Source organism: Phalacrocorax carbo (assembly GCF_963921805.1).
Source record: "Phalacrocorax carbo chromosome W unlocalized genomic scaffold, bPhaCar2.1 SUPER_W_unloc_3, whole genome shotgun sequence".
Lineage (NCBI taxonomy): Eukaryota > Metazoa > Chordata > Aves > Suliformes > Phalacrocoracidae > Phalacrocorax > Phalacrocorax carbo.
This window is the reverse complement of record NW_026990254.1, coordinates 71,264-91,084: the sequence shown is the minus strand read 5'-3', so window position 1 is coordinate 91,084 and position 19,821 is coordinate 71,264. Positions and strand designations below refer to the sequence as shown.

General features: G+C 43.8%; 1 protein-coding gene across 1 annotated transcript in view; it reads right to left on the bottom strand.

Annotated features, from left to right (window-relative positions):
- LOC135310863 (transcription factor RFX3-like) overlaps positions 1-19,821 on the bottom strand; it is a 184,960-nt gene that overhangs the window by 110,435 nt on the left and 54,704 nt on the right. Inside the window, exon 2 of the mRNA XM_064439935.1 lies at positions 16,419-16,674. Coding sequence (XP_064296005.1) covers positions 16,419-16,643 — 225 coding nt within the window. The 5' untranslated portion in view covers positions 16,644-16,674. The remainder of the gene's footprint in view (positions 1-16,418; positions 16,675-19,821) is intronic.

Sequence of the window (19,821 nt, the reverse complement as noted above, 5' to 3'; positions counted from 1 at the left end):
GCAAGCGCCATGTTCTCACCATGGTAGAAGCACCCACCGACTGGCTAGAAACATATCCCGTGTCCCATGCCACCACCCGGAACACTATCCTGGGTCTCAAAAAACAAGTCCTGTGGCAATATGGCACCCTAGAGAGAACTGAGTCAGACAATGGGACTCATTTAGAAAATAAACTCATAGACACCTGGGCGAAAGAACATGGTATTGAGTGGGTGTATCACATCACCTATCATGCATCAGCCTCTGGGAAAACCGAAAGATACAGTGGAGTGTTAAAAACTACATTGAGAGCATTGGGGGGGGGTGGGTAGGGGGGGTGGGTGTGGGTGTGGGTGTGGGTGTGGGGGGGGGTGGGGGTGTGGGGGTGTGTGTGTGTAAAACTTAAATGCTGGCATGCCCATGTAGCAAGAGCCACCTGTTTAGTCAACACAAGGGGATCTGCCAATCAAGCTGGCCCTGCCCAATCAGAACGCTTACGTACTGTGGAAGGGGATAAAGTCCCTGTAGTGGACGTCAAAAATGTGCTGGGCAAAACAGTCTGGGTTATTTCTGCCTCAGGCAAAGGCAAACTCATTCATGGAATTGCTTTTGCTCGAGGGTCTGGGTGTACTTGGTGGGTGATGCGGGAGGATGGAGGAGTCCGATATATGCCTCAAGGGGATTTGATTTTGGGCGAAAACAGCCAATGAACTGAATGGGATTATGTTAATTGCTATATAATGTTGCATGTCATCTCTTCTGTGAGTGATATATGCCATATCAGTGATATCACAGTAGGAATCTTCCAAATTAATGGAGAATGAACTTTGATGAAAGGGAGCAAAGCACAGCCGTGATAGAACCAGGACTGACTTCAGCATGCAACAGTCCAACACCACACACAGGATTTTCCCTGCCCTGCAAGACTGTTACGATAGATGGAGCCCAAAGTCATGGACTGAATGTACTCAGTGGACTTTGTTGTGGATATTTGTGGATGTTTCACATACATTTTACAGGGGTGGTCCGTAGACTAAGGGAATGGTAAGTGATAACTGCATATTTTATGAAAGGATGGGAGGGGGTAGGGGTGGTTATTGAGGTTGTATTGGATAGTTTGGGACCTTAGCATGATGTAAATGGTATGGAATAAGGGGTGGATACTGTCATGGTTTTAGGTGGGATAGAGTTAATTTTCTTCACTGTAGCTGGTATAGTGCTGTGTTTTGGATTTAGCATGAGAATAATGTTGATAACACACTGATATTTTAGTTGTTGCTACGTAGTGCTTATACTAGTCAATGGCTTTTCCAGTTTCCCATGCTCTGCCAGGTGAACAAGAAGCCGGGAGGGGATGGGGCACAGCTAAGAGAGCAGATTCAGACTGGCCAAAAGGATATTCTATACAGTATGACATCATGCTCAGTATATAAACTGTGGGGAGTTGGCATGGGGAAGCAGCGATCATGGCTCGGCAACTGGCGGCATCAGTTTGCAGGTGGTAAGTGCTTGCATCACTTGTTGTTTGTTTGGCTTTTTTCCCCTCCCCAGGTTTCATGTCTCGATCTCTCATTATTTTCCTTTTCATTATATTATTATTATTATTATTATTACTACTACTACTACTACTACTACTGTTTTATTTTAATCATTAAACCGTTCTTATCTCAACCCATGACTTTTCTTACTTTTGCTCTTCTGAATCTTTCCCCATCCCATTGGGGTGGGGGGAGTGAATGATTGGCTTTGTGGTGGTTAGTTGCTGACTGGTGCTAATCCATGACACCTATATTCCCACTGAAAACAATATATCCATGGCCACAGATCCATAGATTTTTAAACCAGAGATTGGGATTATCCTGAATAGTGTTGTTTTTTAAAAAAATTGTAGCCTTGACATTTTGGAAAATTTTTGAAAATAAATGTAACATTTTATATTCTACACATATAGAAATTAATTAATTTCATTCCTTACATTTCTAAGGACAAGCAATCAGAAGTTACAGGCATATTTATAGCTGGAGTGCTAAATGACAAAAAAACCCCAACCACATCCATGTGTTTGAATGTGTGATCAGTTATACATTTCTTCTAAAAGACTAATTCAATATGGAAAGACATCATCTATTAAAATGTTTTGACTGATAACTGAAAAAGTTTAGAATTCCCACAGCAATCCCAAACAAACCATGTTCAAAATATCTGCATTACTAATTACTATTGCATATATTTATCAGTGCATATATTAATATAAACATTGGGGGAAAATTACAGCATGATAATTATGGGAACTGTGATTTTAGACTTCTCTGTCAGTTCACTCAGTTTGCCACCTAAAATGCTAATTTATTATCTGCCATAGTTATTAATGGCTATGAAGGGTATAACTTTTCTGTGGATAATAAATTCAAACTGTGATTATTATATATGTCAACTTAATTCTACAGTGTTCAATCTTTATGCAATCTTAACTGTTCCTGTTAGTTTAAGTGTTATTGTCATTAACATTTTATCATATACACTCATGTCTCAGATGCCATTATGGTATATACACAGAGCAACACTTAACAAGCCCAAATTCACTTTGAAAAACTGCCTTCCTAAAAGTCAATAACAAAGGAATATTACTTTCTTCATGATTCAAGTAATTGACACAAAATACTTAAGTTTTTCTGAGGAGGTCAGGACATAAGGAAAAAAAATTCCTCAGAATTTTAAGCTCTGAGGTACTGAAATTAACATGGACATCCTCCAATTCATTACCTATATTCTACTGCATTTCTAAACCTCTCTTCACTGACAGCAAAACAGGCTGCTTTTGGTGATATCTTAAAGTTTAAGACATTTGCTGCCTCATATCTAAAAGTCATCCATGTCTCTACACAGGCACCTATTCTTTATCTGCTTCCTTTTATTTTTATCTGCTATCTTTAGCACCTTTTAAATTCACCTGCTTCAAAAATTTTGCCATTGTAGGCTTTAAACCAAGTGAAATACTGAACAAGTTTTCACCAAGTGAAGAAATTCATAATTGTGAAGAAATTACTAATTCATCAAATGTATATTAGAAAAATTAAATTTAGCACAGCTAATTAAGCCTTAAGGGTACTAGTGATAACTGTGTTTGCTGTTATAGCTTTTCCTTGTAACAATTGTTACTTTCTCATTGAAAATCCTAAAAGAAAGGTCTATACACGTCACTATAATAATCAAGTGCTATATGATAAGTGGATGAGAAATCCAGAGTGTTTTCCACTTATATTTTAAAACAGTGCATTCATACAAATGCTACTGTCCTCTGAAGAGCTACTCATGCCAGAGGGTTGAATTGGGCAAAAAACTTGCCTAGAAGCAGAGACTTGAAAATGAAGCGTCAGTGACCATATAAAGAGAACTCACAGATCCAGCTTTAACACCCAGAAGTATATGAAAGATTCTCTTGAAAGTCCTCACAGACTAAGCAACTGTAGTAGAGCTTTTACTATGTTATATCAAATGTTGCTCAAGAGAATGAAAAAGTAATTGAAAGACAGAAGAAAAAAAAAGCAATTGTTTTAAGAATTTTGGGAAAAAATTTTTGTATATATACACAAAAAGATCATAAAAAGATGTAAAATGTCTGATATTTTATATATGCAACTTTAAAAGAACTCAGAAAAGCTTTAGAAGTGTTTGTATTGGACTAGATGCACAAACATCAGGAGGTAGCTCATATTCAGAGGAGAACAAGAGAGAAAATTAATTACTGGAACAGTGCTGGCTACTTCAGTAAGAACACCAGTCATCTAATGAAAATATTGACATTTATGGGAATCCACAGACAGAGTTAGACATAGTGGTGTCTGCTACTGTATCACTTTTCATAATGTTTTGTTTACCTTCCAAAACAAAACACTGTAATATATTTATAATAATTAAGGAGGAGACAGACAAATTCAAGAAAATAATGACCTCCAAAATTCACACTTTTCCCAGCTGGAATGTTTAATTAGGCTGAGGAGTTCTTTTCTGTCCCTAATCAGATAGGAAAGCTGGGAGAAATGAACAGGGGCCCTAATTATGTTTGTTTCCTGATGTCAATATGAAGGTATTTCAGATGCTATGAGCATCCATTACATTTCATCATAAAATAAACACATCACCGTTATCTCCAGTAGTCTGAATGTGCATACGGTATGCATATTGACTGATGAATATAAATCTTTCTTATGATCAGAAAACAACATATGGGGCCAGCATATGGAGCAGAAGCATACATAACATCCATGACTTGGTAAAAGTTCAAATGACAATTCACTGTCCATTTTTATCTTCCTTGCTGGATATTTCAAATGGCTGGTCAAACCATCAATTCCACTCTTTCTCTTGGATCCATCCCCTTTTTATAAATCAAGCAGTAGCTTGTATACCTCACCTTTCTCATACACTTGAGATTCTAAACCACTGAGCTGCCCTGTAGTTGATCTGCCAGATATGGTACAGACTCAAAAATCTCCCCAAAACCTTGTCAAGCTTATTTAGGATTTCTAGAACAGGCACGCTCCACTGAACTCCTAAAAAACACATAGCAAGAGCCATACACTTCCACAAGAGTTAGTCTCACCAGGAAATCAGGATTGAGAAACAAAACAGGAAGTTCAGATAATTATTTTTTAAAATTCAGAAAAAAAATATGACAACACAGAGTTGGCAAGAAATTAACTGCCACTTTTAAAACCAACTGGCTATTTAATTAGACACACAGGAATCCACTCCTCTAGAAAAGTGCTAGCACCATGCCACTGAGAATTGGACTGTTATGATGGCAGTCAGTGGCTAGTTGTGTTTGACCTACTTTACACATTTGCACAGAAAAAAAGAAAAGGAACAGGCATAAATTAACCTCAGGGATTCAGAGGGATCTCAAATATCAAATTTTGAATACCTCAGAAACAAAAAAGTCATTGTGTTCCTTTGGCCAATTTTTAATAATGGGAACAATACAGTCAAATGTATTTTAATTATAACAACATTGCAACTTGATTTCTGTTATATTTCTCTACTGAAAATTATTAAATCAATTGCATCAGAGCATTCCATAAGACTGCATTTGGTTTATGTGGCAAGGGTTTCATAGATGTACAGGGGTGCAGGGATGGCTTCTATGAGAAGACACCAGAAGCTGCCCCCATGTCAGACAGAGCCTGTTCCAGCTGGCTTCAAAACAGACCCACTGTTGGCCAAAGCTAAGACAATCAGTGACATTGCTAGTGCCTCTGTAATAACATATTTAAGAAAGAGTAAAAAATGCTGCACAGCGGCAGCTGGGAGAGAGGAGTGAGAATATATGAGAGAAACAGCCCTGCAGAAACTAAAGTCAGTAAAGAAAGATGGAAGGAGGTGCTCCAGGTGCCAGAGCAGTGATTCCCCTGCAGCCGCTGGTAAAGAACAGGGTGACGCTGGTTATACCCCTGCAGCCCATGTAGATCCACCATGGAGCAGATATCCACACTGCACACCATGCTGGAGCAGGTGGGTGTTCCCTGAAGGAAGCGGCAGCCCACTGAAAGGAGCCCACAATCAAGCAGGTTTTCTGGAAGGACCTGTAACCTTGTGGGGGACCCACACTGGAAGAGTCCATTCCTAAAGGACTGCAACCCATGGAAAAGACCCATGCTGGAGCAGTTCTTGAAGAGCTGCAGCCTGTGGGAAGGACCCACCTTGGAGAAGGCAACACCACCACCGCTCTGGGCAACCTGTTACAATGCCTGACCACTCTTTCAGTAAAGACATTTTTCCTAATATCCAATCTAAACCTCCCCTGATACAGCTTGAAGCCATTTCCTCTCATTCTATAACTAGCGACCCGGGAGAAAAGACCAATACCCACCTCACTACAACCTCCTCACAGGTAGTTGTAGAGAGCGATAAGGTCTCCCCTCAGCCTCCTCTTCTCCATAATAAAAAAAAAAACCAGCTCCCTCAACCTCTCCTCATAAGACATGCTCTCTAGACCTTTCACCAGCTTTTTTGCCCTTCTCTGGACACGCTCCAGCAACTCATTGTCCTTCTCGTAGTGAGGGGCCCAAAACTGAACACAATATTCAAGGTGCAGCCTCACCAGTGCCGAGTACAGGGGCACAATCACTTCCCTACTCCTGCTGGCCACACTATTCCTCATACAAGCCAGGATGCTGTTGGCCTTCTTGGCCACCTGGGCACACTGCTGCCTCATGTTCAGCCGGCTGTCAACCAGCACCCCCAGGTCCTTCTCCACCAGGCAGCTCTCCAGCCACTCTTCCCCAAGCCTGTAGCATTGCATGGGGTTGTTGTGACCAAAGTGCAGGACCAGGCACTTAGCCTTGTTGCATCTCGTACCGTTGTCTCCGGCCCATCCAGCCAGCCTGTCCAGGTCCCTCTGTAGAACCTTCTTACCCTCAAGCAGATTGACACTCCTGCCCAACTTGGTGTCTTCTGCAAACTTACTGGGGGCGCATTCGATCCCCTCATCCAGATCATTGATAAAGATATTAAACAAGACTGGCCCCAACACTGAGCCCTGGGGAACCCCGCTCGTGATGGGCTGTCAACTGGATTTAGCTCCATTCACCACAATTCTCTGGGCTTGGCCATCCAGCCAGTTTTTTACCCAGCGAAGAGTATACCCATCCAAGCCATGAGCCGCCAGCTTCTCTAGGAGGATGCTGTGGGAGACAGTGTCAAAGGCTTTACTAAAGTCCAGGTAGATAATGTCCACAGCCTTTCCCTCATCCATGAGGCGGGTCACCCTGTCATAAAAGGAGATCAGGTTGGTCAGGCAGGACCTGCCTTTCATGAACCCATGCTGACTGGGCCTGATCCCCTGGTTGTCCCGCACATGCTTGGTGAGCTCACTCAATATGTATTGCTCCATAATTTTCCCTGGTACCGAGGTCAGGCTGACAGGCCTGTAGTTCCCCAAAGCTGCCTTCTGGCCCTTTCTGTAGATGGCTGTCACATTAGCAAGCCTCCAGTCATATAGGACCTCCCATGTTAACCAGGACTGTTGAGAAATTACAGAATCCCAGAATCAAAGTTTGAAAGGGACCTCAGGGATCATCTAGTCCAACCTTTCTAGGAAGAGTGCAGTCTAGACAAGATGGCCCAGCACCCTATCCAGGTGGAGAGTGGCTTGGCAAGCTCCTCTGCCAGCTCCCTCACTACTCTTGGCTGGATCCCATCCAGCCCCATAGACTTGTGAGCGTCCAGGTGGAGCAGCAGGTCGTAAACTGCTTCCTCCTGGATTATGGGGGGTTTATTCTGCCATCCATCCCTGCCTTCCAGATCAGGGGGCTGAATACCCCGGGGGTAACTGGTGTGACGGTTAAAGACCGAGGCAAAGAAGGCATTTAGTACCTCAGCCTTTTCCTCATCCTCAGTTGTAATGTTCCCCTCTGCGTCCAATAGAGGATGGAGATTCTCTTTGGTTCTCTTTTTGTTGTTAATATATTTGTAAAAACATTTTTTTGTTATCCTTTACAACAATGGCCAGGTTGAGCTCTATCTGGGCTTTTGCCTGTCTAATTTTCTCCCTGCAAGACCTAACAAGGTCTCTGTACTCTTCTCGTGTTGCCTGCCCCTTCTTCCAAAAGTGGTAGACTCTCCTTTTTTCCTGAGTGCCAGCAAAAGCTCCCTATTCAGCCAGGCCCATCGTCTTCCCCGCTGGTTTGTCTTGCGGCACTTGGGGACAGCCTGCTCCTGCGCCTGCAAGACTTCCTTCTTGAAGAAAGCCCAGCCTTCCTGGACTCCTTTGCCCTTCAGGACTGCCTCCCAAGGGACTCTCCCAACCACTGCCCTGAACAGGCCAAAGTCTGCCCTCTGTAAGTCCATAGTAGTGGTTCTGCTGACCCCTCTTCCTACTTCACCAAGAATTGAGAACTCAATCATATCGTGGCCACTAAGCCCAAGAGCGCCTCTGACCACATCTCCCACCAGTCCTTCTCTGTTTGTGAACAGCAGGTCAAGCGAGGCACCTCCCCTGGTAGGCTCACTTACCAGCTGTGTCAGGAAGTTATCCTCCACACACTCCAGGAACCTCCTAGACTGTTTCTTCTCTGCTGTGTTGTATTTCCAGCAGACTGCAGCTTCAATGGTCACCCCAGCTAGCTGGTGGATGTGCAAGCCTACCCAGCAGCTTGGGGTCTCCAAAGAGTTAGAAGGGCTTATTAGACAGTGCGTTGAGGTTGTTGGGGGCATGGTGGTAGAGATGAGGTGAGGGCTGCACTCTGCAGCAGACAGGAATCAGCTACCTAGCCAGGTTAGCCTGGGATGAGTGGAGGTAGCCACCCAGACAGAGCTTCCTGTTAGGGAAGCTGCTGTCCAGGTGGAGGGCTGCAAACACTGCACCCCTGCCTCCTGGGTGGAGGAGGGTGCAAGTTCTACCTGTGCAAGGTGTACTCTGGTGTGAGTCACTTCAGGCAGCAGGTGGAGGAGATGCAGGAGGAAGTTAGCATGCTATGCTGTATTAGGGAGGGTGAACAAGAAACAGTATTATTCGAGACTTTACAAGAAGAAATACTAGGGCCCTGTGGCACTGACCTCCAAGGACTACCAGACAAAGAGCTTTAGCAGTGAACAGACAACACCTTGGAGAAGGAGGCACTATGGTCTCTGGTGACCCATGGGAACACGATATTGCTTCGCTCCCTTTCCTTGTATGTATCAACCAGCAACAGATACGAAGTCTTGGCAGCGGGTGACGCCAATGAGCACGATTCACAGGTAGAAACCGCACCAGCAGCACATACTAAAAGCTGCAAAAGGAAGTGGCGAGTGCTAGCACTGGGTGAGAGGCACTGAGGCACCCATCTGCTGACCTGATATACAGTCAAGGGAAGTTTGCTGCTTGCCAGGAGCCAAGATCCAGGATGACACAGAGAGACTACCACAACTGGTTAAAAGGGCAGACTACTATCCCCTACTTTTCCATGTGGGCACCAATGCCGTAGTAAAGAATAAGCTGGGCAAGATCAAGCAGGACTTGAAAGCCCTGAGGGCTCAAGTAAAAGGGACAGGTGCCCAAGTGATCTTCTCTATCCTGCGAGTCAGGGATAGGAATACAGGCAGAAGCTGATGCATCATGCAGATCAATACCTGGCCTCATGGCTGGTGTCATCGCCAGGGCTTTGGTTGCTCATGGGACGTTCTTCGATGAATACAATCTATTGGGAAGAGATGGAATCCACTGATCTAGAAGAGGCAGGAGAATCTTCACCAACATATTGACTGACTTGTGCTTTAAACTAATGAACTTTGGGGGGTAGGGTCCACAGTTGTGACATCTGTATATCCATAAGCAACAGTGTAGATGAGCACGCCTACAGACCCCCAGCAGGATATCTGTCTTGCTGGCCTTCCCCCTCATCCTTACCCATATGCTCTCAACCTTATAATCACAATTGCTGGGCTCTATGCAATCGAAGCACTCCCTAACATATAGAGCCACCCCACCACCTCTCCTTCCTTGCCTATTCCTTCTGAAGAGCTTATAGCCATCCATTGCAGCACTCCAGTCATAAGAGTCATCCCACCATGTCTCTGTGATGGCGACTAAGTCATAGCTATCCCGCTGCAGAATGGCTTCCAGCTCCTCCTGTTTGTCGCCCATGCTGCGTGCATTGGCATAGATGCACTTGAGCTGGGCTACTGGTTTCACCCCCAACCCTGGTGCACCAACCCTAGGCTCCTCTCTAGTGGGCCTGGCTACATCCCCTTCCCCCTTTGAACCTTGTTTAAAGCCCTCTCGATGAGCCCCGCCAAGTCATGTGCAAGAATCCTTTTCCCCCTTTGAGATAGGTGAACTCCATCTGCTGCCAGCAGGCCCGGTGCCATGTAAACCTCCCCATGATCAAAAGAACCCAAAATTTCACCAGTGACACCAGCCTCTGAGCCACGTTTTAATCAGATGAGTCTTCCTGTTCCTTTTCGTATTGTGGACACCTGGTGGCTAGGTCAACCCACCGCAAAGAGTTATTTCAGGAATAATTTGTTTGTAACTAATACACTAAATATAACACACTTAGAGATAATATTGGTATGTGGTTTACTGATTACATATATTAAGAGGCAAAACTAGAAACAAAAGACTAGGTGCTACAGAGCTGTTTAAATTTAGGGATTTTTTAACAGAATTTAAAATAATTTTTTTAACACATCAAAAGCTAATGGCTGAAAGCTAGAGAGAAATAAGCAACATAAGCAGATGACGCCAGAATGTAAATGGTGCAAGTGTGTCTGACCTTAGTCTCATGGGACTTTTCTGGACATACAGTGAGGTCTGTATGGGGCTCACAGGGGCGGAGTAGGACATATATGTACTTCTATCTACTGTGCAGCACTGAAACTCATCTCTCTTTCTGGACGGGCTAGGGAGAAGCCATGATACTTCACCCTAGTCTTGGGGGACAGAGGTTAATGAGAGTACAAGACCCCCAAATCCCCATATCTTACCACCCCACTAGTTAATTCATAACTCACCAACATTTTTAGCAGTGGTAGTAACTGACCATTTGAATGACTGATTAAACAGATTATTCACCTTGTGTTTGGAAACCAAGACTGGATGCTTTTTTTTTTTCACCAAACAAGTCACTGTGCTCAGAAGAAGATTTGAATAAAAATGTCAGGCCTGTATGATTAAAAGGTGAGACAAGAGTTCCTATGGTTAGTGATGACTGATGAATAACAGTGACTGCAGATTGTGGGAAACTCTAGCCCGGGAACGGCTAGCAGAAAGCGGGCATTGAAGTAGAAGGACAGGCTCAGGGTCGGAGCGACCTTGGGCCCAGCTGTTGTTGACCGGTAAAGGAGTGTGAGAAACAAGTAACTGCTAATTGCAAGGCTGAACACAAGAGATAAGCATGGGAGGAGTTGGCATCTACCTCCCAGCCAAGGATGAGCTATGCTTTTGCAATATGTATGAGCTAATTTGCGAACGGTATAAAAGATATTTGCTAATTGCCAATAAACGAGACTTGATGATCATCATCGGATGGTGCCTGTCTCCCGCTGGTTTTCCGTCAGCAGATCAATCCTAATGCTTGTTAGAAAAAAAAGAAGTAATGGATGGGAGCTCCTCCCTGGTTGACAAGCATAATATATTTTTTAATTTAATAACTATATACACTTTTTGAAAATTTTGACATTAGGAAACATAGATACTATAATTCAAATTTTATCAGAACAGTTCTTAAGAGATTCACATATGGTAAAAAGTGCAGGGTGATTTAAATTCTATTATTTATAGGGTAGATAATTTTCTAATTAGTCTTTGCTGTAGCAAGACTGTCAGTGACCCACCCAGACTCATCCTTCAAGTAGGATACAACATGTAATATTATTTCAAATTGCCAACCAATTTAGGAAAGTTGCTTCTCCTGCAATCTATGAGTAGAACTATCAGAAGGAACTAAAATCTTATCAATATTACAACTAATTTGCTAGTTACAAAAATTTAAATTTTTAAGTGAAGGTGAATAAAGCAAAATTGTTTGTTGTAAACGCTAAAACAGAACTAAATATTGATATGGCAAAAGTATCAGAAGTTATAATAAGCCCATGCCTGGTTCATTTTCATGTGAAAATTATCCAGAATTAATTAAAAATATTTGAACACATTTGCTGAGTATTACATTAGGAAGCAAGCCTGGCTACATATCATTGTGATCTCTTAAATTCTCTATATAAGTATGAAAAATATTATGATGGTGTAGATAGGATGAGGATTAAATGTGAAATGAGCTCTAGATATTTCAGGTACAATGCAAAGGAAAACTAAATTGCTGTGTTGCTCTAGTTTGCCCAGTTTATTTATACCTTCTAGTAAATTTAAAACTGAATATGTGTTTGGCATCACAGTTTAAGCTGAACTGTTTAGGTTTCAGTTGACTCTTGCTTGTATGAGACGAGCCCTATATATCAAGAGCCTAAAATTAATTAGACATGTCAAGAACTAATTAGACATCTCAAGAGTGGTGGCAGCCTGGGCTGCAGTAGTGCCCTGGTGGAATTCACAATCTGGAGGGCTATGGGCCAGGCAAAAAGTAGAATCAGGACCCTGAATTTTAAGAGAGCAAACTTTGAGTTGTTTAAGGAATTAGTGGATGGGACCCCCTGGGAAACTGCCCTGAGGGATAAAGGAGCTGAACATTGCTGGCACCTTTTCAAGGACATTATTCTTAGAGCACAGGAGTTCTTGATCCCCACTTGTAAGAAATCAGGCAAGGAAGGCAGGAAACCAGCATGGCCCAGTAAGGACCTCCTAGTCAAACTAAAGTGCAAGAAGGAAATGCACTGGCAGTGGAACCAGGAACATGTATCCTGGGAAAAATATAGGGACGCTTCCCAGAGCTGTAGGGATGGGATCAGGAAGGCTAAGGCACAGCTGGAATTGTATTTGGCAAGGGATGTGAAGAATAATAATAAAAGCTTCTACAGGTATGTTGGCCAGAATAGGAAGATTAAAGTAAATGTACCCCCCTGATAAATAGGACAGGAGAACTGGTGACAACCAACATAGAAAAGGTTAGGTACTCAACAATGTTTTTTGCCTCAGTTTTCAATGAAAATCTCTCTTCCCACACTTCTCGAGTGGATGGACCTCAAGGCAGGGACTGGGGGAGCAAAGTCCCTCCCATCATAGTAGAAGATCAGGTTTGACACCACCTGAGGAACCTGAGCATACACAAGTCCACAGGACCCAACAAGATGCATGCCAGGGTACTGAGGGAATTAGTTGACGTAGTTGCCAAGTCACTCTTCATTGTATTTGAAAAGTCATGGCAGTCAGACTACGTCCCCAGTGACTGGAAAAAGGGAAACATTGCACCCATTTTTAAAAAGGGTAAAAAGGAGTACCGTGGATATGACATAGCAGTCAGCCTCACGTCCATGTCTGGTAAGTTCTTTCTGGCACCCAGTATGGGGCTTGAAGGGTTCAGGATAGCGACAGATTTTATTGGAATGTGCTAGATCGAATTTATAGTTGTTATTAATGCTTAGCTATTAATTAGCAGGCTTCTGTGCTTGTCATGGGGCTTGTTTGTCTCACTGTATATTAAAGTCTACTACTTGTTAATAGCTGCTTTTTGCTTTTCCTGCTTGCTGTACTGCTTATCATCTTACTCTGCTGTGCCTGGGAACATTTTGATAAGAGCGATGGCAATGCACCTGGGCTGACAGATGGCCAGGGCATCACTGCTGTTTCTGTACTGCTTTACTGGATAGGCTGGAACGCCAAAGTGAACTTAAGTCGAAGGGACTGTGACCTGTGGATGAGTCCATGTGGGAGCAGGTACATCTCAAAGCATCTCTGTCTGTGGATAAGTCTATGCCAGAGCAGGTATATATCAAAGTTTCTGTGGCCATGGTTAAGTCTGTGATGAAGGAGGTATACCTCTGAAGGGATTGCGGCCCAAATATAAGTCCACACTGGAGAAGGTACACCTTGAAGCATCTGTGGCTGTGGATAAGGTTATCAGAAGTAGTCAACATGGATTCACCATTCAGGGAAGATCATGCTTGACCAACCTGATAGCCTTCTATGATGTTGTGACTGGCCGGGTCAATGAAGGGAGAGCAGTGGATGTTATCGTCTCAACTTCAGCAAGGCATTCGACACTGTCTCCCATAACATCCTCATAGACAAACTAAGGAAGTGTGGGTTGGATGAGAGGACAGTAAGGTGCATAGAGAACTGTCTGAATGGCAGAGCTCAGAGGGTCATGATCAACAGGGTAGAGTCTGATTGGAGGCCCATCACTAGTGGTGTTCCCCAAGGGTCTGTACTGGGTCCAGTCCTGTTTAATATTTTCATCAATGACCTGGATGATGGGATAGAGTGTAACCTCATCAAGTTTCCTGATGATACCAAGCTGGGAGGAGTGGCTGATATGCTGGAAGGCTGTGCTGCCATCCAACGAGACCTGGACAGGCTAGATTGCTGGGCCTAGGGGAACGTCATGAAATTCAACAAGAGCAAGTGCAAGGTTCTGCACCTAGGGGGGAACAACTCCATGCACTGGTACATGTTGAGGGTTGACCTGCTGGAAAGTGGCTCTGTTGAAAAGGACCTTGGAGTGCTGGTGGACAGCAAGCTGACCCTGAGCCAGCAATGTGCCCTTGTGGCCAAGAAAGCCAACGGTATCCTGGGGTGCATTAAAAGGAATGTGGCCAGCAGGTTGAGGGAGATTATCCTCCCCCTCTACTCTGCCCTAGTGAGACCACATTTGGAGCGCTGTGTCCAGTGTTGAGCCCCCCAGTTTAAGAACAACAGGGAACTGCTCAAGCAAGTCCAGCGGAGAGCTACCAAGATGATCAGGGGACTGGAGCATCTCCCTTATGAAGAAAGGCTGAGAGACCTGGGTTTGTTTAGCCTGGAGAAGAGAAGCCTGAGGGGGGATCTCATAAATACTTAGAAATATCTAAAGGGTGGGTGTCAAGAGGATGGGACTGGATTCTTTTCAGTGGTGCCCAATGACAGGACAAGGGGCAATGGGCACAAGTTGGAACACAGGAAGTTCCACCTAAACATGAGGAGAAAAAAACCTACTTTCCTGTGAGGGTGACAGAGCAGTGGAATAGGCTGCCCACAGAGGCTGTGGAGTCTCCTTCCCTGGAGACATTCAAAACCTGCCTAGATGTGTTCCTGTGCCCCCTGCTCTAGGTGTACCTGCTCAAGCAGTGGGGTTGGACAAGATGATCTCCAGAGGTCCCTTCCAACCCCTAGCATTCTGTGATTCTGTGATAAGTCCATGCTGCAGAGGTACACCTTGAAGCATCAGTGGTTGTGCATGAGGTCATGCTGGATCACCTCAAAGCACGTGGCTATAAGCCCATGACAGAGCAGGTACTCCCCTGGAGGGACTGCAGCCATGGGAAAGGCCATGTGGAGCAGGTTCGCTTCTGAAGGGACTGTGGTTTTGGGTAAGGCCATGATACAGCAGGTATATCTCTGAAGGCATTGTGGCCCATGCAGAAGGCCACACTGGAACAGGTGCACCCCAAAGCGACTGTGGCTGTGGATAAGTCTATGCCACAGCAGGTGTACCCCTGGAGAGACTGTGGCCCTTAGATAAGGCTCCACTTGGAGCAGGTACAGCCCTAAGGGACTGCAGTCTGTGGATAAGTCCAAGCCAGAGCAGGGGCAAGGGGAGAAGTTTATGGCAATGTTAAACCCTATGGTCTCACCCAAAGAGACCAGGGGTAGAGATTGTAATGGAAATACCTTTAAATTGTTGCAACCCATTATTTGATTTGTATTTTATAGGAATTACTGTACCAGGAACCACCCGAATCAATGGAGGACAAGCCTTACAAGAAGCAGTGCAAGTGCAGCAGTGACCAAACATGAGCTGACTTCGGTGCCCAGTAACTCCACGTGACATAACACCTCTCCTGTCCTGAGTGGCTACCATAACAGATGGAGCCCAAAGTCATGGACTAAATTAACTCAGTGGACATTCTGTGGACATTTGTGGACATTTTAAAGACATTTTACAGGGGCAGTCCATAGACTAAGGGAATGATATCCGTGTATTATATCAAAGGATGGGAAGGCAGGTGGTGGTTATTGAGGTTGTATTGGATAGTGTGGGACCTGAGTGTAATGTAAATGGTATGGAATAAGGCATGAAGGATGTGCTGGTTTTGGCTGGGATAGAATTAATTTTCGTCATAGTAGCTAGTATAAGACTATGGTTTGGATTTGTGATGAAAACAATGTTGCTAATACAGGGCTGTTTTAGTTATTGCTGAGCAGTGTTTACACAGCAACAAGGCCTTTTCTGCTTCTCACACCACCCTGCAAGGAGTAGGCTGGGGATACACAAGAAGCTGGGAGGGGACATAGCTGACCCTAACTGACCCCAGCTGACCAAAGGGATATTCCATACTGTATGATGTCATGATTAGCAATAAAAAGCTGGGGAAAGAAGAAGGAAGGAGCATGGACATTTGGAGTGATGGTGTTTGTCTTCCCAAGTAACCGTTATGCTTGATGGAGCCCTGCTTTCCTGGAGATGGCTGAACACCCGCCTGCCAATGGGAAGTAGTGAACAAATTCCTTCTTTTGCTTTGCTTGTGTGCACTGCTTTTCCTTTACCTATTAAACTGTTTTTATCTCAACCCACAAGTTTTCTCACTTTTACCCTTCTGATTCTCTCCCCCATCCTATGGCGGGGGGATTGAGCGAGTGGCTGTGTGGTGCTTAGTTGCTGGCTAGGGTTAAACCACAACAACACTCACTTAATAGCATTCAAATGCACAAAGTTAAACTAAATGTAAATATTTGCAGGGCAACACCATGTATTACTGATTCTGCCAACATAATGTGCTTTTTGCTACAGAAACATGTTAGCACGCAGGAACATCATAGGGACTAAGAAACTATCTCCAAAGATTTAACACAGTTCTGAAGTACTTACTGTAGCTGGGGAAGTCCGTGTTGTATGAGTCACTGAATGACCAGAATTTTCCATTGAATTGCCAATCAGATAGGTTCCTCCTGAGCTGCTAATGAGCTGTCCTCCTGCAACACCCATCTGAATCCCTCCGGTGCCTACCATACTATGAGAGGAGACCACTGCTGTTGCTTGTGCAGAACTTCCTTGAGTATCGAAGTAATTTCCCCCAGTGTTTTGGCTATACATCTGGGTTTCCGTGTAAGGATAAGTTGTTCGACTTCAAGAAAAGAAAGCAAAAGAAGTAGCAGTTATTTATTCGGATTGTTTAAGTGAGGGAAACATCACTGTAGAAAAGAGCGTACAGTTGCTATAAGCAAACTAAATAGAATTGGCAAACAACCCCTGCCTCCACACAAAATAACATTTCATTATGTCAAAATACTGAGTAATTAACTTGGACTCACTGTTAAAATAAATATTCATTAAACTTCATGGAAAATGTTTTCAGTCCCATATGAAGAAGAGTGGAGAAAAGCATGACAAGAATTGAAGAGATGAGAGGAAGATCACATTCAAGTATTAATATATTATATAGTAATTTATAAAACTGGTGTAATTTTTAAATCCTACAGTGAAAACTGGTTTTTTATTTAAATGCCATTTATTTTGTATACTGTGTATGTTACAAAACTGAAAACATGACAAGAAAAATGTCAGCCAAGATGGTCCTATAAATGTTTTCTATTCATTTTAAATTCACTGAAACTCTCTGGCTGAAGCTTGAAAATTCGAGCTCATTTGTATTTTAAGACATGCAGTAAGTTCAGCAGAGTGAAATTTTAAATTGGACAATATGTACAGTTGTTATGATGAAGTAATAAAACTAAACCAGAATAACAATTTATGAAGGGATTAAAAAAATTCAGAGGAAAAGCAGTAATTTAACTCAATTCTTTTCAACTATTAAATATTTGGGCCTCATTAACCAGTTAATATTAAGCTTTTCACTTAACTCATAAACCTTATGTCAATCTTCATGTTCATAATGACTTGGATCATTACCCTTTAATGGGTCATAACCTTTTATTATCTATTGAATATAGTGGATATTTTGTCCTGTGTACTAACTTGAACTTTCAAATTAATATAGCTCAAAATATAGACATAAAAAGCACTCATTAGCTTTGCTAAAATAAGGAATCTGGTTTTTGAAGTAATTAAAAAACTTTTGCCAATGTTTCAAGACCAGAAATCTTTATGCCACAGCATGTGTTACAATAAAATAGTCAAATATAAAAATTAGTTTATTTACACAGAAGATAATTTTGACATCTAATCATAAAATCCTAAAATGCTTCCTAAAATCAACTGGCAGCAATATTCTGAACCCATAACAAAAATCAAGACAGAACTTCTATGGTATTAACTATGGCCATCATGGATTCTCCCTTGATATTCAAAGACAGCTGTGCTGGTTTTGGCTGAGAAGGGGTTAATTCTCTTCACTGTAGTGCCTGTGGTGGTCGGGGACCTTTCCAGCTTCCCCTGCTCTGTCACGTGGGTGGGAGGCTGGGAGGGGCGGGACCACGGCGGCTGATCCCAACTGGCCAATGGGTGGGATGTTCATTCCATACCATGTGACACCATGACCAGTATATTAATGGGGGCAGTTGGTGTGTGGGGGGTGGGGGGGTGCTGCACTTGTGGCTCAGGGTCTGGTGGTGTTGGGTCGGTGGGCGGCTGCATCATGTGTGGTTTGTTTTGGTGGTTCATTTCCCTTCCCCCCCCCGCCCCGGGTTTCATGCCTCTCATTGTTTTCCTTTCCATTGCATTTTTGTTGTTGTTGTTGCTTTATTGTAATTATTAAACTGTTCTTAACCCAAGAGCTTTACCCTTCTGATTGTCTCCCCCATCCCACTGGTGGGGGAGTGAGCGAGCGGCTGTGTGGGACTGAGTTGTCGGCTAAACCACAACAACAGCAAAAACCTCTAAAACGTAATTTTAAGATCCTAAAAGCTTTTCAAGTTATGTACTATATTACTTGTTTTCACAGTTAGTTATGCTATTTTTTTAAATTATTTTTGGTATTTCAAAAGCTTTAAAGACCAGCTATGAAAAATTCACAGTTGATCTAGAGGGACTACAGTGCTGTCTAATGAAATGTCATGGTTTAGCCGGCAGCTCAGCCCCACACAGTCGCTCGCTCACTCCCCCACCGGTAGATGGGGGAGAGAATCAGAAGGGTAACACTTGTGGGTTGAGATAACAGTTTAATAATTAAAATTTAAAAAAAACAACAACACAAATGCAATGTAAAGGAGAACCACCGAAACAAACCGCACGTGACAGCTGCTCACCACCCACCGACATGAAGCCGTGCCTCCCCCAAGCCGCAAACTATCCCCCCTTAATATACTGGTCATGGTGTCACATGGTATGGAATGAACATGCCATTGGCCAGTCGGGGTCAGCCACCCGCGCCGTGGCCCTGCCCCTCCCAGCCTCCCACCATCACGGCAGAGCATGGGAAGCTGGAAAGGTAGCTGACCGCCCCCCAGGGAGGAGAATTAACCCCTTCTCAGCCAAAACCAGCATATGAAAACAAAATAATTTCAGAAAAATGGAGGGGGAGAAAGGCTCCAGAACCTGTAACCTGTACAGTGATCTAGTAGCACCCTCTTTTCAGACATAGAATCAAGCTACCTTTTACACGGCAATAACATGTTCACACACAAGTCTATGGGGCTGGATGGGATCCACCCAAGAGTACTGAGAGAACTGGCGGTGGAGCTTGCCAAGCCACTCTCCATCATTTCTCAACAGTCCTGATTAACAGGGGAGGTCCCAGATGACTGGAGGCATGCCAATGTGGCACCCATCTACAAAAAGGGCTGGAAGGAGAATCTGGGGAGCTACAGGCCTGTCGGCCTGACCTCGGTTCCAAGGAAGATTATGGAGCAATATATCTTGAGTGAGCTCACCAGGCAAGTGCAGGACATCCAGGGGATCAGGCCCAGTCAACATGGGTCCATGAAAGGCAGGTCCTGCCTGACCAACCTGATGTCCTTCTATGATCAGGTGACCCGCCTCGTGGATGAGGGAAAAGCTGTGGATGTTGCCTACCTGGAATTTAGTGTAACTTTAGGTTATACTCTATGCCTTCGTCCAGGTCATTGATTAATATGTTGAACAGGACTGGTCCCAGCACGGACCCCTGGGGAATACCACTAGTGACAGGCCTCCAACCAGACTCTGCCCTGTTGAACACAACCCTCTGAGCTCTGTTCTTCAGCCAGTTCTCTATCTATCTCACTGTCCACTCATCCAACCCACACTTCCTTAGCTTGTCTATGAGGATGTTATGGGAGACAGTGTCGAATGCCTTGCTGAAGTCGAGACAGACAACATCCACTGCTCTCCCTTC